The 21,536-nt window shown below is 41.9% G+C and overlaps 1 protein-coding gene across 2 annotated transcripts in view; it reads right to left on the reverse strand.

Moving 5' to 3' along the window:
* Positions 1–1,091: 1,091 nt before the first annotated feature.
* mtcl2 (microtubule crosslinking factor 2) overlaps positions 1,092–21,536 on the reverse strand; it is a 41,133-nt gene continuing 20,688 nt past the window's right edge. Inside the window, exons 4-14 of one of the 2 annotated variants that reach the window (XM_069179299.1) lie at positions 18,604–18,666; positions 16,391–17,656; positions 14,766–14,924; positions 13,179–13,316; positions 12,455–12,685; positions 11,950–12,087; positions 11,613–11,780; positions 9,490–9,741; positions 7,991–8,061; positions 6,284–7,706; positions 1,092–6,021 (exon numbers count right to left, since the gene is read on the reverse strand). In XM_069179299.1, the coding sequence (XP_069035400.1) occupies positions 5,875–6,021; positions 6,284–7,706; positions 7,991–8,061; positions 9,490–9,741; positions 11,613–11,780; positions 11,950–12,087; positions 12,455–12,685; positions 13,179–13,316; positions 14,766–14,924; positions 16,391–17,656; positions 18,604–18,666 (4,056 nt within the window). In that variant the 3' untranslated portion in view covers positions 1,092–5,874. Of the gene's footprint in view, positions 6,022–6,283; positions 7,707–7,990; positions 8,062–9,489; positions 9,742–11,612; positions 11,781–11,949; positions 12,088–12,454; positions 12,686–13,178; positions 13,317–14,765; positions 14,928–16,390; positions 17,657–18,603; positions 18,667–21,536 lie in introns of both variants that reach the window. The other variant, XM_069179298.1, reaches the window with a different exon arrangement.

Below are 21,536 nucleotides of genomic sequence, written 5' to 3' on the forward strand. Positions count from 1 at the left end.
TATTTCAGCATCACTGGAGCAGCTCAAACTATGGATTAAAGTTATATACAAGAAAAAAAGAAGGTATACATTATTGAAAAACTTATTCATTTTTCCCCCATTGCTGTATTTACCTTTTTTTCCAGATGCGCCTGTTCATTTTTGGTGTTCTCAGCTTTTTGGATTTTAAGATTGAAATTGAATTTGAACAAAGGATTATACATTCCCAAGAAGCACTCCATTTGGAAAATAATGTGTGTAAGAAAGACATCCTTGCAAAAATATTCTTCAGACATTAATGCATCCTAAACGTGTAATCATTTGAATTTGCAATTACAAAATTGCACACCAGACATAAAAGAGGAACTGTAGGCAAAGTGAGACCTGAAGATGCCATTTAAAACTAAATTTAAATGTGATTTATAATACCTATAGGAAATAGTAATTTCCCAATTGTCATTAAAATAGAGCATCTTTCAAAAGAAAAATAAAATTCTCAATGCATATAAACAAATACATGTATGCACATATATGAATTCCAAACATTCATTATGAGAAAGCCACTAATTTGTGGAAGACTCACAGCAACCCAGAGCTTATGCCTGCAGGCCCATCTCTGGGATGTGGGAAAAAACTGGAGCAGCAAGACAGAACTCATTCAGGGGGAGGACATGCAGAGCAGCTCCAGGTCATAATCAAACCCAGGACCTAAGTGCTAACTAGTGAACTGCTTTTACTACCCCACATGTGGAAAGGCTTCTGCACTCAATTTGGGTAGGTCGTCACTCGTCAAGGCTTACTGCATTTAAAACCTTAATGTCTGCTACAGCCCTGTCACAGTTCCCCAGCAGCTTGACTTTTGTTCCCTATTGTCTTTTAATAACATTCACAGCAGCTAAAACTTCCTGTCCAGTGTGATAAAACAGCAGCTCTGGTAAGTGAAGGAGATCTGGGAATTGTTCTTTTGTCTTCCTTTCCAGTTCAAATTAGAACTTGAGAAATACTTGGTTACTTAATACTTGAACTCCATTGTGACAGTATAGTGTTGACGCATATATTCAGCAGTTAAGGCCCTGTAAACCAACATTTTTTTTTTTTAAATAACACCAACGTACCTTTTCAACAAACGTTTATTTGTGAACAATGACAAACAGTAAGCAATGATATCTGAGCTGACACCTTTCACAGTTCAAAAGATCCTTCCCCAACACAAACCCCATCTTAATTCTATGGCAGATGTTTTCTTATTTACAGAAATGTTCGTGTCTATGAAGAAAAGAGGAGTATGTTTTAATGGAGAACACGGCTCAATATCATCAAAAACATTCAACTTTCTCTACACAAGGATAGAAAGAGTACAAATTGTTCATATATGTGTAAGTTACAACATTATTAAGCTTATTAGAGCCTTTTAATATTAAAAGAAATTTACAGGCATTTGGAAATAATTTAGCAAATATTAACAATTTTAACTGGTTTCTTTCAAATATAGGTACATGGTTAAATTTTTTTATTGGACAAACTGAGCATGGTTTTATGGGAGGTTTTTGTTAATACGTGGTACAGTACATTTATAGAAAACATGCTGGCTGGGAAAAAAAACTGTTGTAAACCTTGCCAAAACAGTCTTTCTAACTCATTGTACTCCTCAAACTGATGTTTTTGAGTCATTATCTTTTTTTTTTAATTAGTCATAAACCACAAAAGTCCAATGAATATGTAATACAGGAACCAAATTTAAAGAAGTCAATGTCAGCTGGTGTGTGAGGACAGAGACAGACATATTTAGTAATGCTTTAACAAGAGGGTCATAATTAAACATTTAATCTTGAGTCCAAGTTAATTAACTCTTTAATTTCAAATTTACCCAATGGTCCTTAAAACCAACCCAATACAGAGTCCTTTCCTAAAATGATTAATCTTACTCATGAAACACATGGAAATTATGTGAAGAAGACATACACTGTCGCCTAATTTAGGCCCTTGTGCAGTGCTTTTCTGAGCACACAATTTCTGTCTCAGTGTGCGAGATTGGAAAGGCTTTCCCATGAAACCAGCTTTGTTGATCTGAGGCATGAAACAAATTGAAAAACAAAACTGCAAATAAAAAAGTTAAAAAAATAACATAAAAAAGGCTGTAACACTGAAGTATTTACAACAAAATTAAAAACAAAATATCCCGGAAGTTTTTATATATTTAAATACATTTTTTTCTTTGTTGCTCGGTTTTTTTTTTATAAATAAAAGAATTAAAAATGTGCGGTTTACAAACCAGATTGGTCATTTACATTTATTCAGAAAATGTCAATTACATCAATGCCTCCTCACCTTTGCTAAACACCAAATGCCCCTGTTCCCATCTCATTTTCAAATTCCATGTGTAGTCAGACCATTAAATTAGGAAGATCCCTCAGGATTTAGTGAACTTTATAATGCCTGTCACTAATCCATTCCCTTCCATAGATTTAGGACTGGCACTATCTCATCATGCCTTTTGCCCTGTTACTCAAGTTGTCAATAATAGGTTCGTGCTTGTGTAAAACTGTCCCTGTTATCTTGTATCTTCTTCACGTATTTCTACTCTAACTCAGTGAATGGCAATCTGACATTCAAGTGAAGCATATGTTACTGGTTATTTCCATTGGTTCATTTCCAGATCACGGAATGAGTTTCCAAATTCCAAATAAATATCAGAATTGTCAAGATGTGGTGTGATATTGGGATTACATGATCTTTTTATGTGGATTGTGTGCCATAAAAGAGTAGTAAAATTCTATACTATGATATTTGAAATGCTCTTTAGGCTAAGTGATTTCTTCAAGGTTTAAATACAGTCCTGAAAAAAGCCTTTGGAAATGAATGTGCTTTAATGTGTGATATGGCACAGGAGAATGTAACTCCAGTGACATAACAGCAAAAATGAGACAATTTCCTACTGTTGCACAAGGGATCAGCAGATGAGATACGGTATTTGCTTAAAGTGCTAAATTGAATTTTACATATGATCTAAAAGGCACACGTGTCCTTCTGAAAATTACTTCCATTTTATTTAGGTAAAAATAAATTCTGAGGGTGGGAGGTAGCCTTGGTAACAACAGCTCAAAGGCAGTACCATGCAGACAAATGTTTGTCTTCCGTGAATTAACACACTCGCAAAGCCAATTAGCACGTTTCCTCACTTCTTGCACTGGTGAAAATGAGTTTTAGCAGCGAGCCTGTTGGGGCATTAAATCTAAAACTAGATTTATTTTTACTTAAAATAATTTTAATCTCGTAATGCTCCATTCCGTGTAAACGTTTACTTGAAGCAAAATACATTGGTTTCCCTTCCTTCTTTAGGACAGTTACCACTTACATTTTCAAGTTCAAGGAAAGCAGAGAATTAGGAACAACTAAAATATTCAAGCACAGGACTTATTACAGTAAAAGTTGCACTGAAGTTCTTCATTGGTCTATGAAAACATTGGCTTGAATTTTTTGTGTAAAAAAGGAGGAAATATTCATATACTGTACGCTACTATTAACATCTGCTCTTTGGGAGATAAACTGCTACACATCCACCTTTAATTTCATGTCATTGCTCACTGAGAATCTTTCCATCCTGCTCTTTGAAGCCTAAATTCAGAGTTCATAGACAGCAGACCATAAAGGGCTTAACAAATGCCATTTAAATGTAGTAAGTACTGTATGTGTTCCAACAGACAAAAATCTGAAAGAATCAATTCAGCTAGTGACACATCATTGAAGTCAAAGATCAAACACAGTGGCAGTTCTGGGCTGGCGATTTAACGGTGATCACTACCAGTCTAAATGAAATAAGGGCTTCAGTAAAGTTATGTCCAGTATTACGCAGGATGTGCCACGTAATTTTGTAATCCATTGACATTGTGTTCACAATTCACAAGTGGATGAAATTTACCTAAGCTGTTGTCCTCTGTCAAAGCACTTTACAAGTAGTTAAACCTACATTGTTTGTCCAGCACCATTGATATTAAAGACATATTTTAAAAAGAATAATTTAAAATCGATATAAATCCCTTGATATCACACAAATATAAATTAAAGTTTACTGTTCTGCTAAAGTAGGATTCAATATATGACTGTTCTGCTGGCTTTATTGTAAAGGTCCTTGGCTCTACATGTTGCTAACCAGTGGTGGGCAACCAAAGACTGTGTATGTGAAGGGCACAGCACACACTGCTGCAACAGAACTAATCAGACATTGCAAAAACACACACATCCTTAATCTAGCCTTTTAAAATACCAAGAATTACTTCTTGTGAGTGTACACCTCTGAAAACGTCTTTAGCGCTAATAAAATCACTTTAGCTCATTTAAAAAATTTAGAATTTCAAGAATTTTGAGAATTTCTGCGGGGGATACTGCTCTTGAGCAGTTGAGACTCAGGTCGTCCACCACTAGAGTATATAGGGACATACGAGCCCTCTGAAAGCCCAGGACCTTTCTTCTCCTGGGCTTCCAGTCACAAAGCATCAATACCTCTGGCTCATTTCTGCTGAACAAGGCAAGACGCAAGCAGAATGAGCAGAAGTTCTATGAATTGTGATGACTGTATATTTTAAGTAGAAAGCACTTACATTTCCCAAGTAAAATTAGACAATAAAAGATTTGCAATTTTTCTACTGCTGGAATTTGTAGACATTGGTCCCTGTGTTTAGTCCTCTGCTATTGTGGGAGGGCTTTTTTATGTTCTTTTGAGGATTACGGAATGAAAAAGTACATCATAAGGACACTCCGTGGAGTAATTATTTAACAAATGTGCACTTTTAAACCTTCAGCACTTGTTACCTTCTGCTAAACGCACTTGTGGAAAGACAAACTTCAGGCTACACTCTGAGGAGGAGCTGAAACTATACTAACAGCAGGTGGTCCAGAAGACCTTTTCAAAGAAAGGGTGCCAGAATTTCCTAGAATGCGATCATATGCAGTAATCGCGAGTTAGGAGAGGCAAGTTGGCAGCACGTTATTTTTAATCTATCAAAGGTCTTTTGTGATTTTCTGAACAAGTGAATATTAATTTCTGTGTTTACATCTATTGCCTCAAAAATGTACATCTTGTGATACGCAGAAAGTCGTGGGAAGGCAAAACTGGATAGATTTAATTTCAAGATCCACACCCTTTATCCAGAAACTCTTTGAAGAGGTCTATCAGATTCAAGATAATTTGAAAAGAATGAGTCCCATTCACATAGTTTAAGTCACATGCGCCCAAAAGTCCAACTTTAAGGATTGAGTTCACAGATGCCTATTAGCCTAGGGCTCACTTACCTCCGTTAACTTTGGGTAATCTAAGTCTAGTGTAAGCCAGGGTCTGTGAAACTACTATTTAAAGTTTTATCGAATTTCCTAAGAGAATTTGAATGTTCATAGGACATTGTATTAAACCAACTGCCTAGGATAGCGTGATGAATATTAAATTTAATTTGTATTCATAACATGCACTTAAAATGAAAATGGAAAGGGAAAGTGGCAAGTCTTTTCAAATATTTGTGGATAGAAATCGAATGAATCGGATTCATCAATGACTGAGAACAGTTCACGTGCTCACTAGGGAACCACTGACTTTCATCTAATGCTGTTTTGCTTCTAATTGTATCAGATTTTGAGATGGCTAATGGCCAGACTTGGATTCACTGAATAACTCAATAATGCACAGTCCAAGATAGTGTGCACCTTTGACCCAGATTTTCAAACCTGAGGATCTTTACTGCAGTAACATGAGAATACAGCACGCAGAGTAATGGAAATCTTAGGAGATGTTCCCTGTGATGTTTTGTTTTTGCTGCTGGTTGATTGTTAGCCTAGTGGTTTGAGTCTGGATTTCTCTTCCCTGGCAGCAGGTCCTCGTTAATACAATCTCCCCCCCCTGCACCCTCACTCCGGGGCGTCTCCTTTCTCCTCCGCGGCGCCGGCTTCCGGCGAGCGCATCTTGCACTGTGCCAGGGAGTGGCGGGCAGCCGACCGGGAGGGACGGGCAAAGCAAGAGGTGAGGGACTGAGAGGTGCAGTCGCAAGCCGCATCCTGCGGAAAGAGAACCAGAAGCACCCTGGATGGTTAATGCACAAAGAAGCATTTCCCTGAACACGTAAATGCATAAACCTAAACCGAGCCCCTTAACTGGTGCCCTTCACCCAGGGCAATCTACTGCAACAATCCCTGACTTTAAAATGGTTTGTTTCACTTTAAATTATTATGCTGGAACAAACAAGGCAATCGTGCTGTTGGATATTCCCTTCCTAGTTTTTTTCTAGACGTGCATCAGGGCTTGTTAATCGAAACTCACCTCTAGCGCACTGGAACTCATGTTGGTGTCTCTTGCAGCCGTGTCTTTGTTACCCTGGGCTTGTTCATCTCGGAGGCTTTGCTTAAGAAACCTTTTGTTGACGATCTTTGAAACGTTGTCCGGTGAGGCGCTTCCCACTGTGGCAGCAGGAGAGTCTGGCTTCTTTGCCCCATCTTCCAGGGTGCCGTCTTTCGGCTGCCTTTCTGCCACGGGCATTGGGGTTTGCACCCTTCCGCAGACGTTGCGGAAGAACTCGTGAACTATCCCATACTTGGGGACCTCTGCCTTGGGTTTGCTCTCCTGGGGTATTCCTTTCCACAGAGACTCTGTGCTGCCATTGTGCTCCACCACGCTGAACAAGCTGGAGAGACCGTCATTGAGGCCACTCAGCACTGGGCTGTCCCTCGTTGTGGTGGACCTGGCCCAGGCTGACCCATTTTGGCCCCGATGGTGTAGGTTCCACAGGCTCCTGTCCTTAGAGGTATCCAACTTGGAGGACGACGTTGACACCTTTCTCTGCAGCTTGGGAGAGCCGTACTTCGGTGAACAGCATGGGCGCTCAATCCTGCTGTGCACTTTTTCTAAAGATGTAGAGATCTGCCTGCTGCGAGCAGACATTAACGAGGAGCTCCTAGGTGACCAACTTTTGGCATGCAGGCCCGTTCTGGGGCCTTCAGTCTGCAGGCCGATGCTAACAAATTGCGCAGTCTGAGTTCCGGTGGAGGTGACCACCACCGTCTGGCTTGCAGTGTCCTTGCACTTTCGCTCCAGAGAGCTGGAACGGATAGCCTGCCTCACACAGTTGGTCATCTCCTTCATATCGTCGCTCAGGTTGCCAGATATCTCCAGGTTATGGAATGGTGACGGTAACCCTGCTGTAGTTGCAGCCTTGGAGTTGTTCTCCAGTAGATCTCTGTGCTGCTTGGAGAAATTGCAGAGCCATCTGTTAAAGGTGTTGTCTGATGGGTTCTCCGATTCCCCACGCTCCCTGGGCTTTGTTGTGGTAAACAGATAGCCTGGTTCAGCCATCGTCTTCTCTTCCTGCTTTTCCTTTGCTAAGCTGCCTTCCATCCTGCGCACCACTGGAGGGCTATAGTAGATCCTAATCCCGGTTTTATCCGGTGCGGTGTAACTTCTCTGTATGCATGACTGGGTCAAGTCGAGGCCAGCAAAGCTGTTGGTCATTGTTGGACAGTCCCAGGTCTTGAAGGGATCAGCTTTTTCATAGAGGGCCATCTCATTTGTCAGGTACTTCCAGTTCTTCTTGTTAAGCTCCCCTAGGTGGGACAGGTTGTTGGAGATAGGCTGTGCGCTGGGCTGTATCCCCCGCCCTTTGCTGGCATCACTGTTGTCCTGGCTAGGGACGAAGGGAGAGGAATCCAAAAGGCTCTCGAATTCCGATATGGAAGAAACTGATTTGGTCCTGGAAAAACACAGATTTGCTTTAATGGATCTAATAAAAGCTGACATTGTGCACCTGAAAGGTGCTGGTATTTTGTTCACCTTGAGCTCACCCAAACTTAGTAATTCCTGTAGTTTTATTACCACATTCTAACAGGTCAACGCTGGGCAGATTCTTTCGAGTTTTCAAATTTCTTCCCAGTTTTGAATATTTGAACACATAATAAAATAACGATCAATTGAAAAGAAAATAAATTGATAAAATGTCTTCAATTCTTTAAAAAATAAAATTCTGCACTGCCTCACCTCTGCAAATTTGTTCCCTGTGCTTCCGCGTCAGGGGAAGTGTCTTTTTCGGACATTTTGTCATGCAATGTCTGCAAGAGAACAGGAAAGGTTTTTAAGGTTGGCTTTTTTGAAAGGTTGATTCACGTTCCTAAAAACAGAGCAAATATAGTTTATGAAGAAAAGGAGTTCTGCTCCTTATGAATATTTTCTGATATTTTTAAAAAGAGGTGTGTAAGCATGACTGCCATAAAGCACAAATCTAGAATGAATGTTAACTTTTGCTATAGTGTAAGAGTGGATGGTAAGTTGTGCTTCTAACTCTCTTTACATGCAGTGTTACCTGCATTAAAATCTGTGTTTTGTGAAGTGTTTAACAGATATTGGAGTTTTAAATCCTGTATGCAAGTTCTTAAATATTTTTGTTCTGAATTTAAATATAAATGCAACAGATGCAGTAGCACATTCTTTGTGCCTTGTTCCAGTGTGAATTGCCTCTTGTGTTGGCTTCAGCTATTGATTTTGCTTTGTGGTTTTTAAAGCTCATTAATCTGAGAGAGGGGAAAATCAAGGCTAGACACGAGGAACATTGCTCCTGGAAATCCAAACTTTCCTGTTTTTCAGGAATGGGCGTCAGTTAGGAACAGGCCAAGCCAGAGCCAAGCAGGCAAAGCCGGCCAAGACTCCACTGCTGGAGAACTGGGCAGGAAAATAGCATTGATTGCTCTGATTACAAAGGAAGAACAGAAGCTCTGTGCCATTTAAAATGGAAAAACAGACATTTGTGTCTTACAGTATGAGCAAATGTTTGCAGGGTTTTACTAATTATTAAAAATGTTTGCATAGATAAAATACTATTAGCCATATTAGCATTTAGGACTATGTGTTATCTGACATAATGTGCATGTGAAATATGAAAGATCAATTTCTTCACGTGGAGAATGCCTCAGTAAACCCAGAATACATATTAAGGTGCCATATAATTCTTTCTCTAATGGAGAAGCAGCAACCGCGTTGTCTGGATTGTGACGAACACAATGTTCTCAACTTACTGAAGCGTTCTGAAGTTACAGGAAGTGCTGCAACTCATAAATTCATAAATGCCTCATCCCCTCCCCCCAGAAAACACAGCTTGATAGCACTCCTGTTCGCTCACTGCCTCGGTGACCTTTTCTGCTGCACATCTGCTGTGAACAGATTCACCTCCTGCACTGAAGCCGACGAGCAAGTTCATCTGCGTTTTTCAAATAACACCGCAGAATCATTTCTCTAGGTTGTCTAAATCGGGACATGTTTTTCTGCATTCCGTCCCCGGTATGCAGTTGGGATCGTCCTCATAAAAGCAGTGTGTGAAGCTAACTATCCTGTCTCACCTGTGGAGGCACATGATCTGTCACGATCACAGCAACGTAGCGCTTAACCCCGTGATGATCTCAGCAGTGACAGAACAGCACGATCACTGAACTCGCACTGCTTCTCTCATGCACATCTGTCTGGGCTGAAATGTAGCAGTATCCCACCTGGCTAATTTTGCTCTGGGCATCCCGCAGGCGTTGTTCCCACTGGCCGCGCTCCTGGTTGAAGCGCTCCAGGAGCTCCACCTTCTCGCGGCTCCAGTTCTTCTCGCTGATCTGCAGCTGCTTGGTGAGGTCCATGACGGCCGCGTAGGAGTCGGCCAGGAGGTGCTGGTGCTCCTCCCTCTCCTTCTTCAGGGCGGCTTTCAGGTCCGGCAGTTCCTTGTCCAGCCCCGGCTTGCCTGCCTTGCACTCCAGCTGCCAGGGGCAGAGCAAGGACAGGTCTCAGACACGGAAGTTCTGGTCTTCCCATTGTGAGCTGACCGCCTACTCCAAAGCAATGAACGAGACGGGCAGCCCGCCCCTGTGAAAACCCAAGCCCCGCTAAAATAACTATCCAGCTCCCCGCTGTAAAAATTCAGCCCCTGCAATAATGACTATCCAGGGCTATGCCTAAGGAATGGTATTTCTGCTCATATCAGTCTGATTACACATAGATATAGTTGCTTACTGTTTTTGTGCAGTCAACTATAATTTCTTAGTTAGTAAAAACCTTTCATGGTGTGCATCTTTGTTCAATGTAGAGGCCTAGGGATAAATAAAGGTATTTAGTATGGTTAAAAAATGCCAGCCATGAGTTGGCTTGTTATAGATTTGCTATTCAATTCTATACTTTTTTTTAGGGCAGTACTATGATATTGCATTATCTTCCTTGATTAAGGAGTACTTTTCAGTGCACACATTAGCCTATTGCAGCGGTTCTCCGTATTTTCTACTTCTACTTCCCACTCCCAAAAACCCAATAAGGGCTTTTGTTCCTTTTCCACATTCCCTATGCCGGTGGAAAGGTCCCCAGCTGGGTTTGCTACTTTGAGAGAAATCCCAGGAGGTCTCTGAGGACAGGGGCAAGAGCTAGAGAGGTTCAAGCTGGGCTGCGCTGACTGTGTCTTACTCACTGAGGCAGGAAGTTGACTTTTTCCATGAAACACAGGGCTAGTCATCACTGGAGACCCAGGCCCGGCAGATGAGTTCCGGATGAGCTACGGGCACGGGGGATGTGTGGGATTTTTTTAGGACTGGTTGTTGAAAGACACTTTCCCACTGGCAATGGAAAGTGTAACAATTGTTTTTTTTCCTTTGGTGGCTCAGGGAATGTTTTGGCATAAGTAATACTTTTGTCTCTGGATGCAGGAAACTGTTAATTGCTTGCACTAGATGCAGACGGCACAATGCCATCTCCTGCAAGCAATTACAACCATCAGCGTTCGTTAAGCTGAGCTACAAAGGAGCTTGTTAAATCATTTTTGCAAGACTGTTGTTTGTTAAATACACAGCTGTCATGAAGATCCTTGCATTACAACAACAGCTTAAAGGAAAAAGGGCACATTCTAAGGTTTTATATCTTCTTTTGATAAGCAGTGGTTCTTCTAGAGTTTTTTCTTTACTTCTTATCTAACCTTTTTACCACTTTGCATTTATAAAAAATCTTCCTTCCACTATCCATCGAAATGCACTGGGCAGTAAGTGCCATAAAAGAATGCTGAAAATACGGCCCACACAGTCTGGAAGTATACATTTCTTTGAAATGATGCATCATCCTGTTAAAGCCATTTATGTGAGGGAAACGTCTTCAGAAGTGTCCTTTTACAAGGCAGCCCTGGCTGTGATGATGGAAATGCAGCATTTCTCTTTAGATTGCCTGCATGATCTCACTTTTGTCAGAAACTAATCCCCTTCAGAGCGGCAATTAAGCCAAAGCCATTAGAGCAAGCACCGGCACATTGAAAATCGACAAGAAGTTTTAGAAAGCAGATACAGAAAACATTGACATACTAAAGCCCCTGATGCAAGCGATGCAGGCACCACTAAAAACTACAGCACTCTGACTCTGGAGAACACATGATTCACAAAGGTCAAAGGGTAGGTCTTGATCTCAGTACACCATGTAAGCCCTTGTAATTGACTGGCCTAGGACAGGGGTGGGCAGTCCTGGTGCTGGAGAGCAGGTGTGGCTGTAGGATTCTTGGCCCGCATCCTAGGAGCTGGGAGAAGCTGTTAAATTGGTCATTAAGAGCCGAGCTGAAATGAAAGCCTGTAGACTCCACACTAAGCCTGTGGTGCAGACTCACCTGTGTGATGTGGCATTTGAGCTCAGATCTCTCCACCTCCCATGCGGCTTTGGCTTTGGCAAACTGCTGGGTGAGTTCCTCCGAGCCACGCCTCTCCTCCTGCAGCTCTGTGCTAAGGTCCCTCAACGCCTCCTTCAGGTCTGCCAAGGCACCGTCCAGCCCACTTGACTGCAAGGACAAGGGCACTTCACCATACATGTTCACACCAATTAACATTCATGAAAGTTGATGAAGGCATGTTATTCTTATGGTTCGGAGGCCACTGATAATAGCCTTGCACAAGGCCACGAATTTAATTCCCAAGAGGCTTCCAGCACAACCACTGCTCTCCTGGTACCTGCTTGTAGTTTTTCTCAGAGAGGTTGTCTGCTCTTGCTGTTGGACTCTGGGATTGATCTTCTGTTTTGTTGTCAAGCTGGTGAGCAGTTAGCCCCTCTTCCTCAATGAGCATGTAAAGATCTTTCACGCTGTTCACCTACAAAAGTCATACAGGACTCCAGTTACTTTCCACGGTACTGAGTAAGACTTAAGACCATGACACTTGTACTGACAGAACACAGAAAAACAGGGTCATGTTCAATCGTTTTTTGTGTTTGCATTAAGATAGATTTGTGTTTTGAGCTTCTCACTGGGCTTCTCAGTCTTTCTTTAGAATTTCATAACTTTTTGCAAGCTAAAATCATAGGCACAGAGCAGTGTTTAATCCAAATTATATACAAAAACATAAAAACATTCAGGTTGATCAATGCTAACTTGAAAATTACATACAGAAAACATGGAAGTGAATGAGGTGAAACTCCACAACAGTAGGAATGAGAGAATGGATCAGTTACGGTTCTCACCTCAAGGATGTCTTTTCCCTCGCTGTCCAGCTTTTTGCCTAGCCTCCACTGTTTGAGGAACCACCTGAGTTTAAGATTGAGAAGAAGTAGGTTCTGCTTCAGCTGCTGAGACTCTTGAATCATGAGGTTTCTCTCCTGGCTCCAGAATTTCTGCTGCAGACGGGTCTGCAGATTCAGGCTCTGTAGCTCAAAATCTCGTCGGATCAAAGCTTTCTGGTGCTCCTCTTTTAGCTGGTTAATGAGGAAGTAGAAGACCATATATGAATTTCAAAACTCATACAACTTCAGGTAAATTTCCATAGAAACGTTTGTGTGCAGCCATATTTTTTCAGCTTAATGTTGCTCCCTGAACATTTAGAGGAGAAGAAACAGTGAATTGATGGCAGTATTTTATTTTGTTCTATACTGCTTAGCTGAGATGAGATGTAAAGAATTGCTTTTCGTTGTGATGTTGAAATAGCTATAAACCGTTTCAGCGCTGCTTTGAAGCACTGGGATTGTGCAAATAGGATCATTCCCAAACCATGCATATCTTCTATTGAGCTATGAACCCAACTATGAACTACGGCCTACAAATTTTACTGGGAAATGGCATTATTATCCCAAAACATTATCTTCATGGGTTTATGTATCCGAAATTCTGAACAGAACAGAAACGAGACTCAGAGGTTTTTTTTCCCCAAGAATGTCTGGTTGGCGGGACTGAGCTGTGCGGCATGCCTACTTGAGCAAGCTTCTGGGAGCAGCTCTCCGTCTCCTGCCTGTGAGCTTCTTGCTCCTGGGACAGCTGTTCCTGGAATCCCCGGATGCCCTCCTTTGCTTCCGAGAGAAGACTCTGAAGCTCCCTGATCTTGGCTGCATGCTGCAGGACAACACGGAGCAAAGCCAGGGAATTCGTTAATTAACAGGCCGCCGCTTCAAAGACACGCTTCTTCCTTGCAGTTTTGATGTACTATTGTAGTCATTCAACCCTATTAGTGTTTGCTCTCCCCTGTGAGATGTCTGTGCATTCTAATGAGCACACCCGCTGTCTGACACATGCGGGGGCTTTCCGTTTTGTAAAAACATATTAAAGCAAATTAAAGGGGGATTTTAAAACTGAAAGTTAGAGAAAGGAGCTGGAGTATCTGGGAAAATCTGCGCATTAATGCCATCATTGGGTACCCTCTTTGAACTTTACCTAGGTTTAAATGCATCACCTAGGGCAGTTGGCTTTATGCACGTTTTCTAGGCAAAATTACAATGTGCTCCATCAACAGTGGCGACAGGGAATTTTTAACTAATTGAGCGGTTCATGCTTCATTGGGAAAAAAAACATCATAAAGCTTTCGATTTTTTTGACCCCCCTGTCCATTAGAGTTACAAATGTGAAACACCGTGCCAGAATGTCTGTACAAGATGTACATATTCCAAAGATCAATTGTTTGAAGGCCACTCGACAGTTAATGTCATCCCCCCACAGTACCAAATTCACCTAAAGCCATGCATTGTCCCTAAAGGCAGAGAGTGTCACACCATTACACTGTCATGACTCAGCTCCAATGGGCTTTTGAAGTAGCTCTTGATTCTCAGCATTATGGAAAGACTTTACAGTAACAATAGCCCAGCTGGGTTCTACGCCACAAAGGGTGAAGCTGAGGTCAGGATAACTATGAAGTGTTTGATGCCTCATCCCACCTACTTCTGGCAAGCTAGCCAGTCTATCTGAAGTAGCACCATTCTGTTCGCAGGGGACTGTTTAGCATTTGCTTTCTAGCCACTAATCACCTTTGCTGCAATTCAAAGCCTGTGCTGCATTGGGAAAGGCAATTAGTTCTTAACTAGAGAAGAGCTAGGATCACCTATTTGGAGTCTATTTTATTTCATTATTTTGAAATGCAGTAGGGTTAATATTTTAGTTGAATTAGTTTGTGTGGATTCTGGAATTGGGAAAATATACTTCCACCTCCTGAATCTGCTGTTTTACTGTGCTTTAATAAGGGTGGCTTTTACAAAAATCTCGTAAGAATCCCCAGATTAACTTGTTTATCAAGGACTTTCTGTATCACAACTGCTTGCTGAAAAATCCGAAAAAAAAAAACAGCTGCAGAGTCTCCCCCATGAACAACTGGAACATCTGTCCTGCAAAAGTCCGACACTTTGGATGGGACCGTATCACTCATGACTCACGAATTCAGCTTTGCCGTTTGAGCTTGTGGTGTCCTGTTTCTGTCTCTTTCGTCATTGCGGTCTACAAAAGCCGCGCATGTTTATAAACCCGGGCCTTAGTTTGTAATGGCACATTGGTGGGTGGAGATTGGGTAGGGAGTACCTTGATGATGTCCGACTCCTTGTCGTCTGGCGTGTAGTTCTCGAGGTCCTTGTTGCTGTCTCTGTTCTCGTTGTCCTCAGCACCGCTCAGGTGCGCCTCTAATAGGTCCCGGCTCTGACCTCCTGCAGGCCATTCCATTTGGTCCCTAAAGTCAGGCGGCTGCTGTATGCATGCATGGGCAAGTTAATGAAAACAAAACAAAGGATAAAGAGAGGGGAGGAAGGACAGGGGGGTGGTTTGTGAAGGGCAGCAGGGGAGGTGGGGCGGGGGGAGGAGAGAAAGGGAGGTTGTTCAGGAGTACAAAGGGTTAAGGGTTGGGGGGAGGGGCAGGGGGGGGGGGCAAAACAGATCAACAAAAAAAAATGGCTTTCGTAAACATCCAAAAACTACAAGACAAAGAAAAGTATGTAAAGAAAAAACAGCTTTATCACAGTGGCGTAAGACAGTGTGGAAAACGAAATCAAAACAACAATGAGATAGAGTATGGGCTGGATTTGGTTCTGGAGTGTGTGTTGGGGGGGAGGGGGAGGGGGAGGAGGGGGTGTGGAGGGGAGAAAAACAAAGAGAGAAGAAAGGGAAAAAAGTGTGCAAACACCAGTCATGGTGCCCATGCAGTGAGGGGGAGAGGGGAGAGCTGGGGACTTCTGACTGTCCCACAGTTGTGCACAGCTAATAGAGCTCTGTTCTAATCAGTCTGTATGTTCAGGGAAGGTAGTCCGGCAACATGAGACTTACGATAAGGTTGTCTATACCTCCTTAACTGGAGGTTTTGGACTGCTGTAATGTGGGTGGTTGGATCTGGGATTTATTTCGCCTTCTCTCAGGCATCTCATAGTCCCAGAACTGCCTAGAAGTAGTAGACTATTGCAAAAGGCTGACCTCTCACCACATGGGAGACGAGAGCCCTCTGGAATTCACAATTGCATCTCTCGCTATGAGATCTGTTCAGCCCAGGAGGTCTACTTCACTTCAAATGGTTAATTCTGCACCATTTTCAAGCACATCATAACCTTTTTTTTCTTTCTTACTTGATGGTCTATATTTTGTTTCAGCATACTCTTCACTGAGTCTTGTGGACATAATTATGATATTCCAACAAACAGTGACAAGTAACCACCAAACATTTCATTACTTATATAGGTCATAATTTGGGTCAGGAAAATGTATGGACCTCGAGAAAACATCCTGTATTTGGTGGGAACAGCAAGGAAAGTTAATTGTAGTCAAAGCTTTTTTTTCTTCCAGTGAGAAATGGAGAGAATTAAAAAAAAAGTACATTGATAAAAAAAAATCTGATTGGATGATAAGATGTACGCGTCCTGAACATGAACAGAATTCTTAATTCTCTTTTGCCATTTCTTTTTTATATACTTCGATATCCAAGATTGGATTGCTTTGCCCTAGTCAAATCGTTTTAATGGACTACCTTCTTCAACATGCACACTCCATTAGGCTAGAGTTCTATATGGAATTCTGTGGGGTCTTAACACCATGCACAGTAGATAATTCTTTGAATTGTTGAGGATTTTAATGTCGGAAGAATATTAGTAAGCTTTAGCATGGTAAATAAAGCAAAGAAAAGAAAATTGTTGCTGGGGGATTGTCAGCAGAAAAGGGATGCTTACCTTTTGGTCAGTACCGATTCCCTTGTTTGGTCCCTCTGTTGTGCAGTCTTGGGAAACAGAAGGCATTGTGGCTAAAAAGCTCCCTGACTCGGAAAGAAGAGGTAACGGCGATGCGCCTTCAATTTGTTCCCTGCTAGAGTAACCAAGATGTTCTACCTTGTCCATGAAGGTGGCTAATTCTCTCTGCAAGGCACTCAGCCTGTTGTTAAGGGCACTGACCAGCTTTAGGTCACTTGAGGCCTCGCTTTTGTCAAGACTCTCATTCAAGGCCTGCTCTGGGGTATCAATGGAAGGACAGATCTTCGGATAGGACGAAAACCCATTGGAGTCCAATATCATAAGGTCAATGGCTTTGCTAACAAGTCCAGCCTGTTCTTTGATCCTAAGTAGAGCATCGTAGTCTTTACTTTTGAAGAACTCTGAGCCGTCATAGTTGTCGATGTGGCTATTGCGCCGTATCAGCTTCTCCTGATCTTCCCTGGAGTCATTCTCCCCTCCAATTGGTCCTTCTCTCCTGATCTGGGACGGGACGCATTCGGCTGAATCCCCTGCTTCAGCATCTGTCTCCATGGAGAGTCGGGTGGACTGGTAGGAGGCCAGGTCGCAGCGCTGGAGGTTGGAGAGCAGGACCCTGTTCTCATACTGGAGTTTTTTTACCTTGCCGCTGAGCTCTCCAATCTGGAGCTTGGCATTCAGCAGCTCCTCCTGCGAGGGCTCGCTCATCACCGAGCAGCTGTCCTCCGACATGGTGGCATCCAGGTCGTGCTCCGATTTGTACTTGTTCAGCTCATTCATCAGCAGCTTGTTCTGCTCCTCCATCTCCAGGAGTGACCTCCTCAGCAGGTCAGCCTCTTCCTCCACAAACTGCAGGTGGCGCTTCAGCTCCACCATGCTTTCCCTGGAGTCCCCGTAACTGCTGGTCGCTGTGACCAGGTGGCCTGGGAGCTCCTGGCTTTTCATCTCATCCATCTCGGCCCTCAAGCCCCGGTTCTCCACCTCCAGCTCCACGATCCTGCGGCTCAGGAGGTTGGCCTCCTCTTCTACCAGCTTGAGGTGGACTTTCAGTTCGGCCTCCCGAGTGTGAGGAGAGTCAGCCACCTCCTCCACCGAGAGCGTGCTGTCCAGGTCTCCGTACAGAGATCTGTACTTCACCAGCTCCTCCTTCATGCTGTCGTTGTCCTTGGCCATCTTGGTCAGCTTCTTGCACATGAGGGCTGATTCCTCCTTTGCAAAGTGAAGCTGGCATTTGAGGTCAGCACTGTCCTCCTGAAATTGAACAACACTAAAGGGTTTGTTCAGGGGAAGACAATTGGGTTTGCTGGCCCTAAGGAAGTCCCACCACAAGTCTACTGTTTGTTGGCTCTTTTTAAATAATTATTTTGTGAAACCAGACAAGTTGCCCTTGTCTTATGATGCATATTGAAATGATTTCATTGTGAAGAAATGACCCAGGAAACCACGGCTGATCATGGAAAAAGCTAACAACAACTGTCCAAACAACTATCACATACAATCCAGTAAACTTACTGGAATGTTTCTTTCTATCTTTGTTTCACATGATCTTAAGTAAATTATCAAACGTGTCTGAAAGTAAGCCTCAAATAAAATAATGAAGTACTTGCTTCTCTGTATAGTGTCAAAGAGAAGTATTTAATGTACTGTATACGTAAAGCCTATATTTTGTTTATAGTAGAAAACAGAGAAGAGTAGTTTAAAGTACATCCAGTAATTTGATTTATTTTCAAGGACTCAAAATTTAAAACTATTTCTAAGTTCCTGTTCTATGTTTTGAGTGAGGAATGTGATTGCAATACGAAGGTACAAGTGATTACAGGTTTGGATACCTGCCTTTAACACATTTCTAATGGTATCTGTAATTTTCTTACGATTCTGTGCTACTAAAGGTGTGTTTACATGAACTAAAGTGAGAGTTTACAGGTTTCTAACTAGCACTGATAACATATTCTTAAACTTCAACTGCACCGTTGCTTGAATTTAATTAAAGAAAATAGGAATTATAAAATCACATGCCTAACTTGTTATTAAAGTAATAACTAGATCGTTCTTGGCAGTGGCATGTTATTTACTCAGTAAAGCTTAAGGACTAACATTAGGGTCTTTGATAACTGATAGATGTGTACAGTATATTTATTTATCATCCTGTACAGCAGGAAGGCTATCAGTACGTTCAAGCATTAGGATAATATTATTACCTGGGGGGATGGTTTCTTGTCGGTTTTGTTGGCCAAACGAGCTCCTCTTTTCTTCAAAGAGTTCTAAAACAAATAAAAAGAATGAATCAATGTATAAAAAACATAACTGTAAGCAGTGCGAATATTGTAAGATATCGTTATGGAGTATATCATTGTAATACAGATATATTCCTGCTAACATAAAAAGCTGGCATCCCATTAGCACTGCTACTCAGACATAAAAATGCATGGACATAATCTTCAGCCTTGCAATAATACATTTATTTATCCAGTAAGGATATAAAACATGTCATTAGGAATGCTCTTTGGGGTACCTGTGACTCATTTTATTTTTTTTATTTTTTTGGTACCGTGAGACAGAATAATTAATATCCACAATAAAACTCTGCAGTGTATGCTAGCACAGTCCTTTCCATGGCAACTAATGCTGTTGAAGTATTAAAAAGACAGCACTCTCTGCTAACACGTGGCATTTAGTCTGTTTAATAAGGGATATAATTTCAGTCCTTACAAAAGTGCTGCTGTTTCTAGAGTGGGGTGAGATCATGTAGCACTGAGTTTAAATCTTGCAGCTGCAGGATGAAATAATGTTGAATGTAATATCTGTAATATTTTCCTTCACAGTTTAACTATTAAACTACTAATTTGCCAGTGCTAGTTCTTCAAAGCTTTACTTTTAAAGACAAAGTTCAACTGCATACAAGCAAACAAAAACAATTAAATAGCCACTGTACTTTTTTTTTTACACAATTCAAAAGACTAGGAAAACGTCATGATAATCTGAAGTGGTATCGTGGAGTCGACTGAAATCCTCTCCTCCTGGGTTTCACAACAGCACATGCAAGCACAGGTCTTTATTTCCACAGATACAGTGCTCCCTCCCTCCTCACATTCATTCCTCAGCTTCCTGCACACAAGCCTCTGAATCCCACTGGCTTTTCTCCGCCTTGCCAAGCTGATGCAATCTGCTGGGTTATTCTGAACAACTGAAGCCGGCAAAAGGCAGAGATCTGGTATACTGGGAAACAGCAGCAGCAGGCTGATTCCAAAGGGGCCGTCGGTCTTGGGAAAACCACATGGCTGCCTCCAGTTTGAGGTTAAACTCTTTTCCTCCTGGAAACAGCAGTCTTAGACTGAATAAAGACAAATCCAGAAATGTATTTATGAAGTGCACAATGCCAAGTAAGACTGCTTCAGCATGGTGTGATCCACTCTCTATACCTACTTTCTAATCCTGACCCAGTTTTGAGACACATAAATGTGATGTCAGCAGATAATCGATAGACAAGGCTCCGTTAATACAGTAACAGCTGGCCCAGGACGAGCACTGCTTTTGCTCTCATTTGTTTTTACCTCTTTATGGGAATTTCATCTTGTTCAGATGGGGGTGTTTCTTGTGCCAGGGCAAGCGTTGGGTGACATAAATTTATATTTTTCTGGTGGGCGGGCTGCCCTTCGCCACCGTCGGGCCAATGTGTTTAAACCCCAGGTTGGTGACTTAGAGCTTGCGGATACATTTGTTCTTACTCAACAAGATTAAAAAGCTGCTTTAGAGTCACTTGTGGGAAGCACTTACTCTTGCACTCAGGTGTACTCGTGTGGTGGTCTGTAAATAATGTCTTTGATCCCTAAATACTCTTCCTTTGCCAGTTGGTAGTTGGTTTGCAATTATTTGTTGTCAAACTCTTTGATCCTGCTGAAAAATTATTCATCCAAAAAGCCCCCGTGAGATCAAGGAAAACAGATGGCACTCCTCTATGGCTTTATTTTCATGGAAAAACAACCATGATTTTGTTCTGAAAGAGAAACGCACGGAGAAAACAACAAATGTTTTCATCTGGCATTTGTGTGTTGGGCTTTGACAGTCAACACCTTTCAACAAAAGGATTACTTTCCATAGAGCCCGGGACAGAATAATGGGCTCAAAAAATGCCAGCGTTGCGTAATCATCCCTTTGAGTACCTCATTAAATAAAATCTGTGGGATTCAGAGATAATTAAGCAGAGTTAAGTTCTCTCTTTGACTGAGACAGCCAGACCATATCAAGATGATATTGTTGCTGGGTAATGGAAAAAAATAATCATAATGATAATAAAGGCCAGCAGATATTATAACATACAATGGCTCTTTTTTTTCATGTTGGTGGATTTTCAGAAGCAATCAGCCAGGCTGTTCCAGAGGCACAGGCAACGAAAATTTGCTGACTTGGCTAGATTGAGAATTTATTGTACAGAGAGCCCTGATCATCCAATATAGAGGGGTCACAACCTGAGAACGGGGAACAAATGAGTCTCACTTTCCTGCTAATGAAACTGTCACGTCCCAACTTGAATACACTGTATTAAGGGTGTAGGCTGGAGCTTTCATGAAGGAAAGAGGATTCAGAGGGAGCTTTTTGAAAGCAAGATGTTTTTATCTGGGCTTAGTCAACCTGCCGTAGAACAGCCTGCTACTTCAGGCTGCACAAACTAAACAAGAAGAAATATAGCAGCACCCCACTTTATCTGGGAGTTGTTTTTAAGTATGACTCAAAAAAGCAGTGAATTTTGTCCAAGGAATTGTAGGGAGCAACTCTGTAAAATGGAGTTAAAACCAATCACAATGCAAAAAAATATATAAATAAGAATAAAAATATGTCGCAGTACCGTCATAAAGCACCTAGTCCACCAAAAAAAAACAGAAATACCCTTAAAATGTAAAACTTGAACATGTTTATATATTTCATATAAACACCATAAAGAACACTAACTCGTTAGTTATGAAGGAAACTATTCTGCAATTTCAATGCTATACGTTACTATTGTTCTTCCAGACACATTCTTTAAGAAGCACTGTTGGTAAGTTTGTTTTCCGAGGGCAGTTGAGTTCAGAGGACGCACAGTGTTTTGGAGACACAAAAGAAATCTCTGCACTGAATAGGCTTATAAACCATT

This window comes from Lepisosteus oculatus, chromosome 16 (genome assembly GCF_040954835.1).
Source record: "Lepisosteus oculatus isolate fLepOcu1 chromosome 16, fLepOcu1.hap2, whole genome shotgun sequence".
Classification (NCBI taxonomy): domain Eukaryota; kingdom Metazoa; phylum Chordata; class Actinopteri; order Semionotiformes; family Lepisosteidae; genus Lepisosteus; species Lepisosteus oculatus.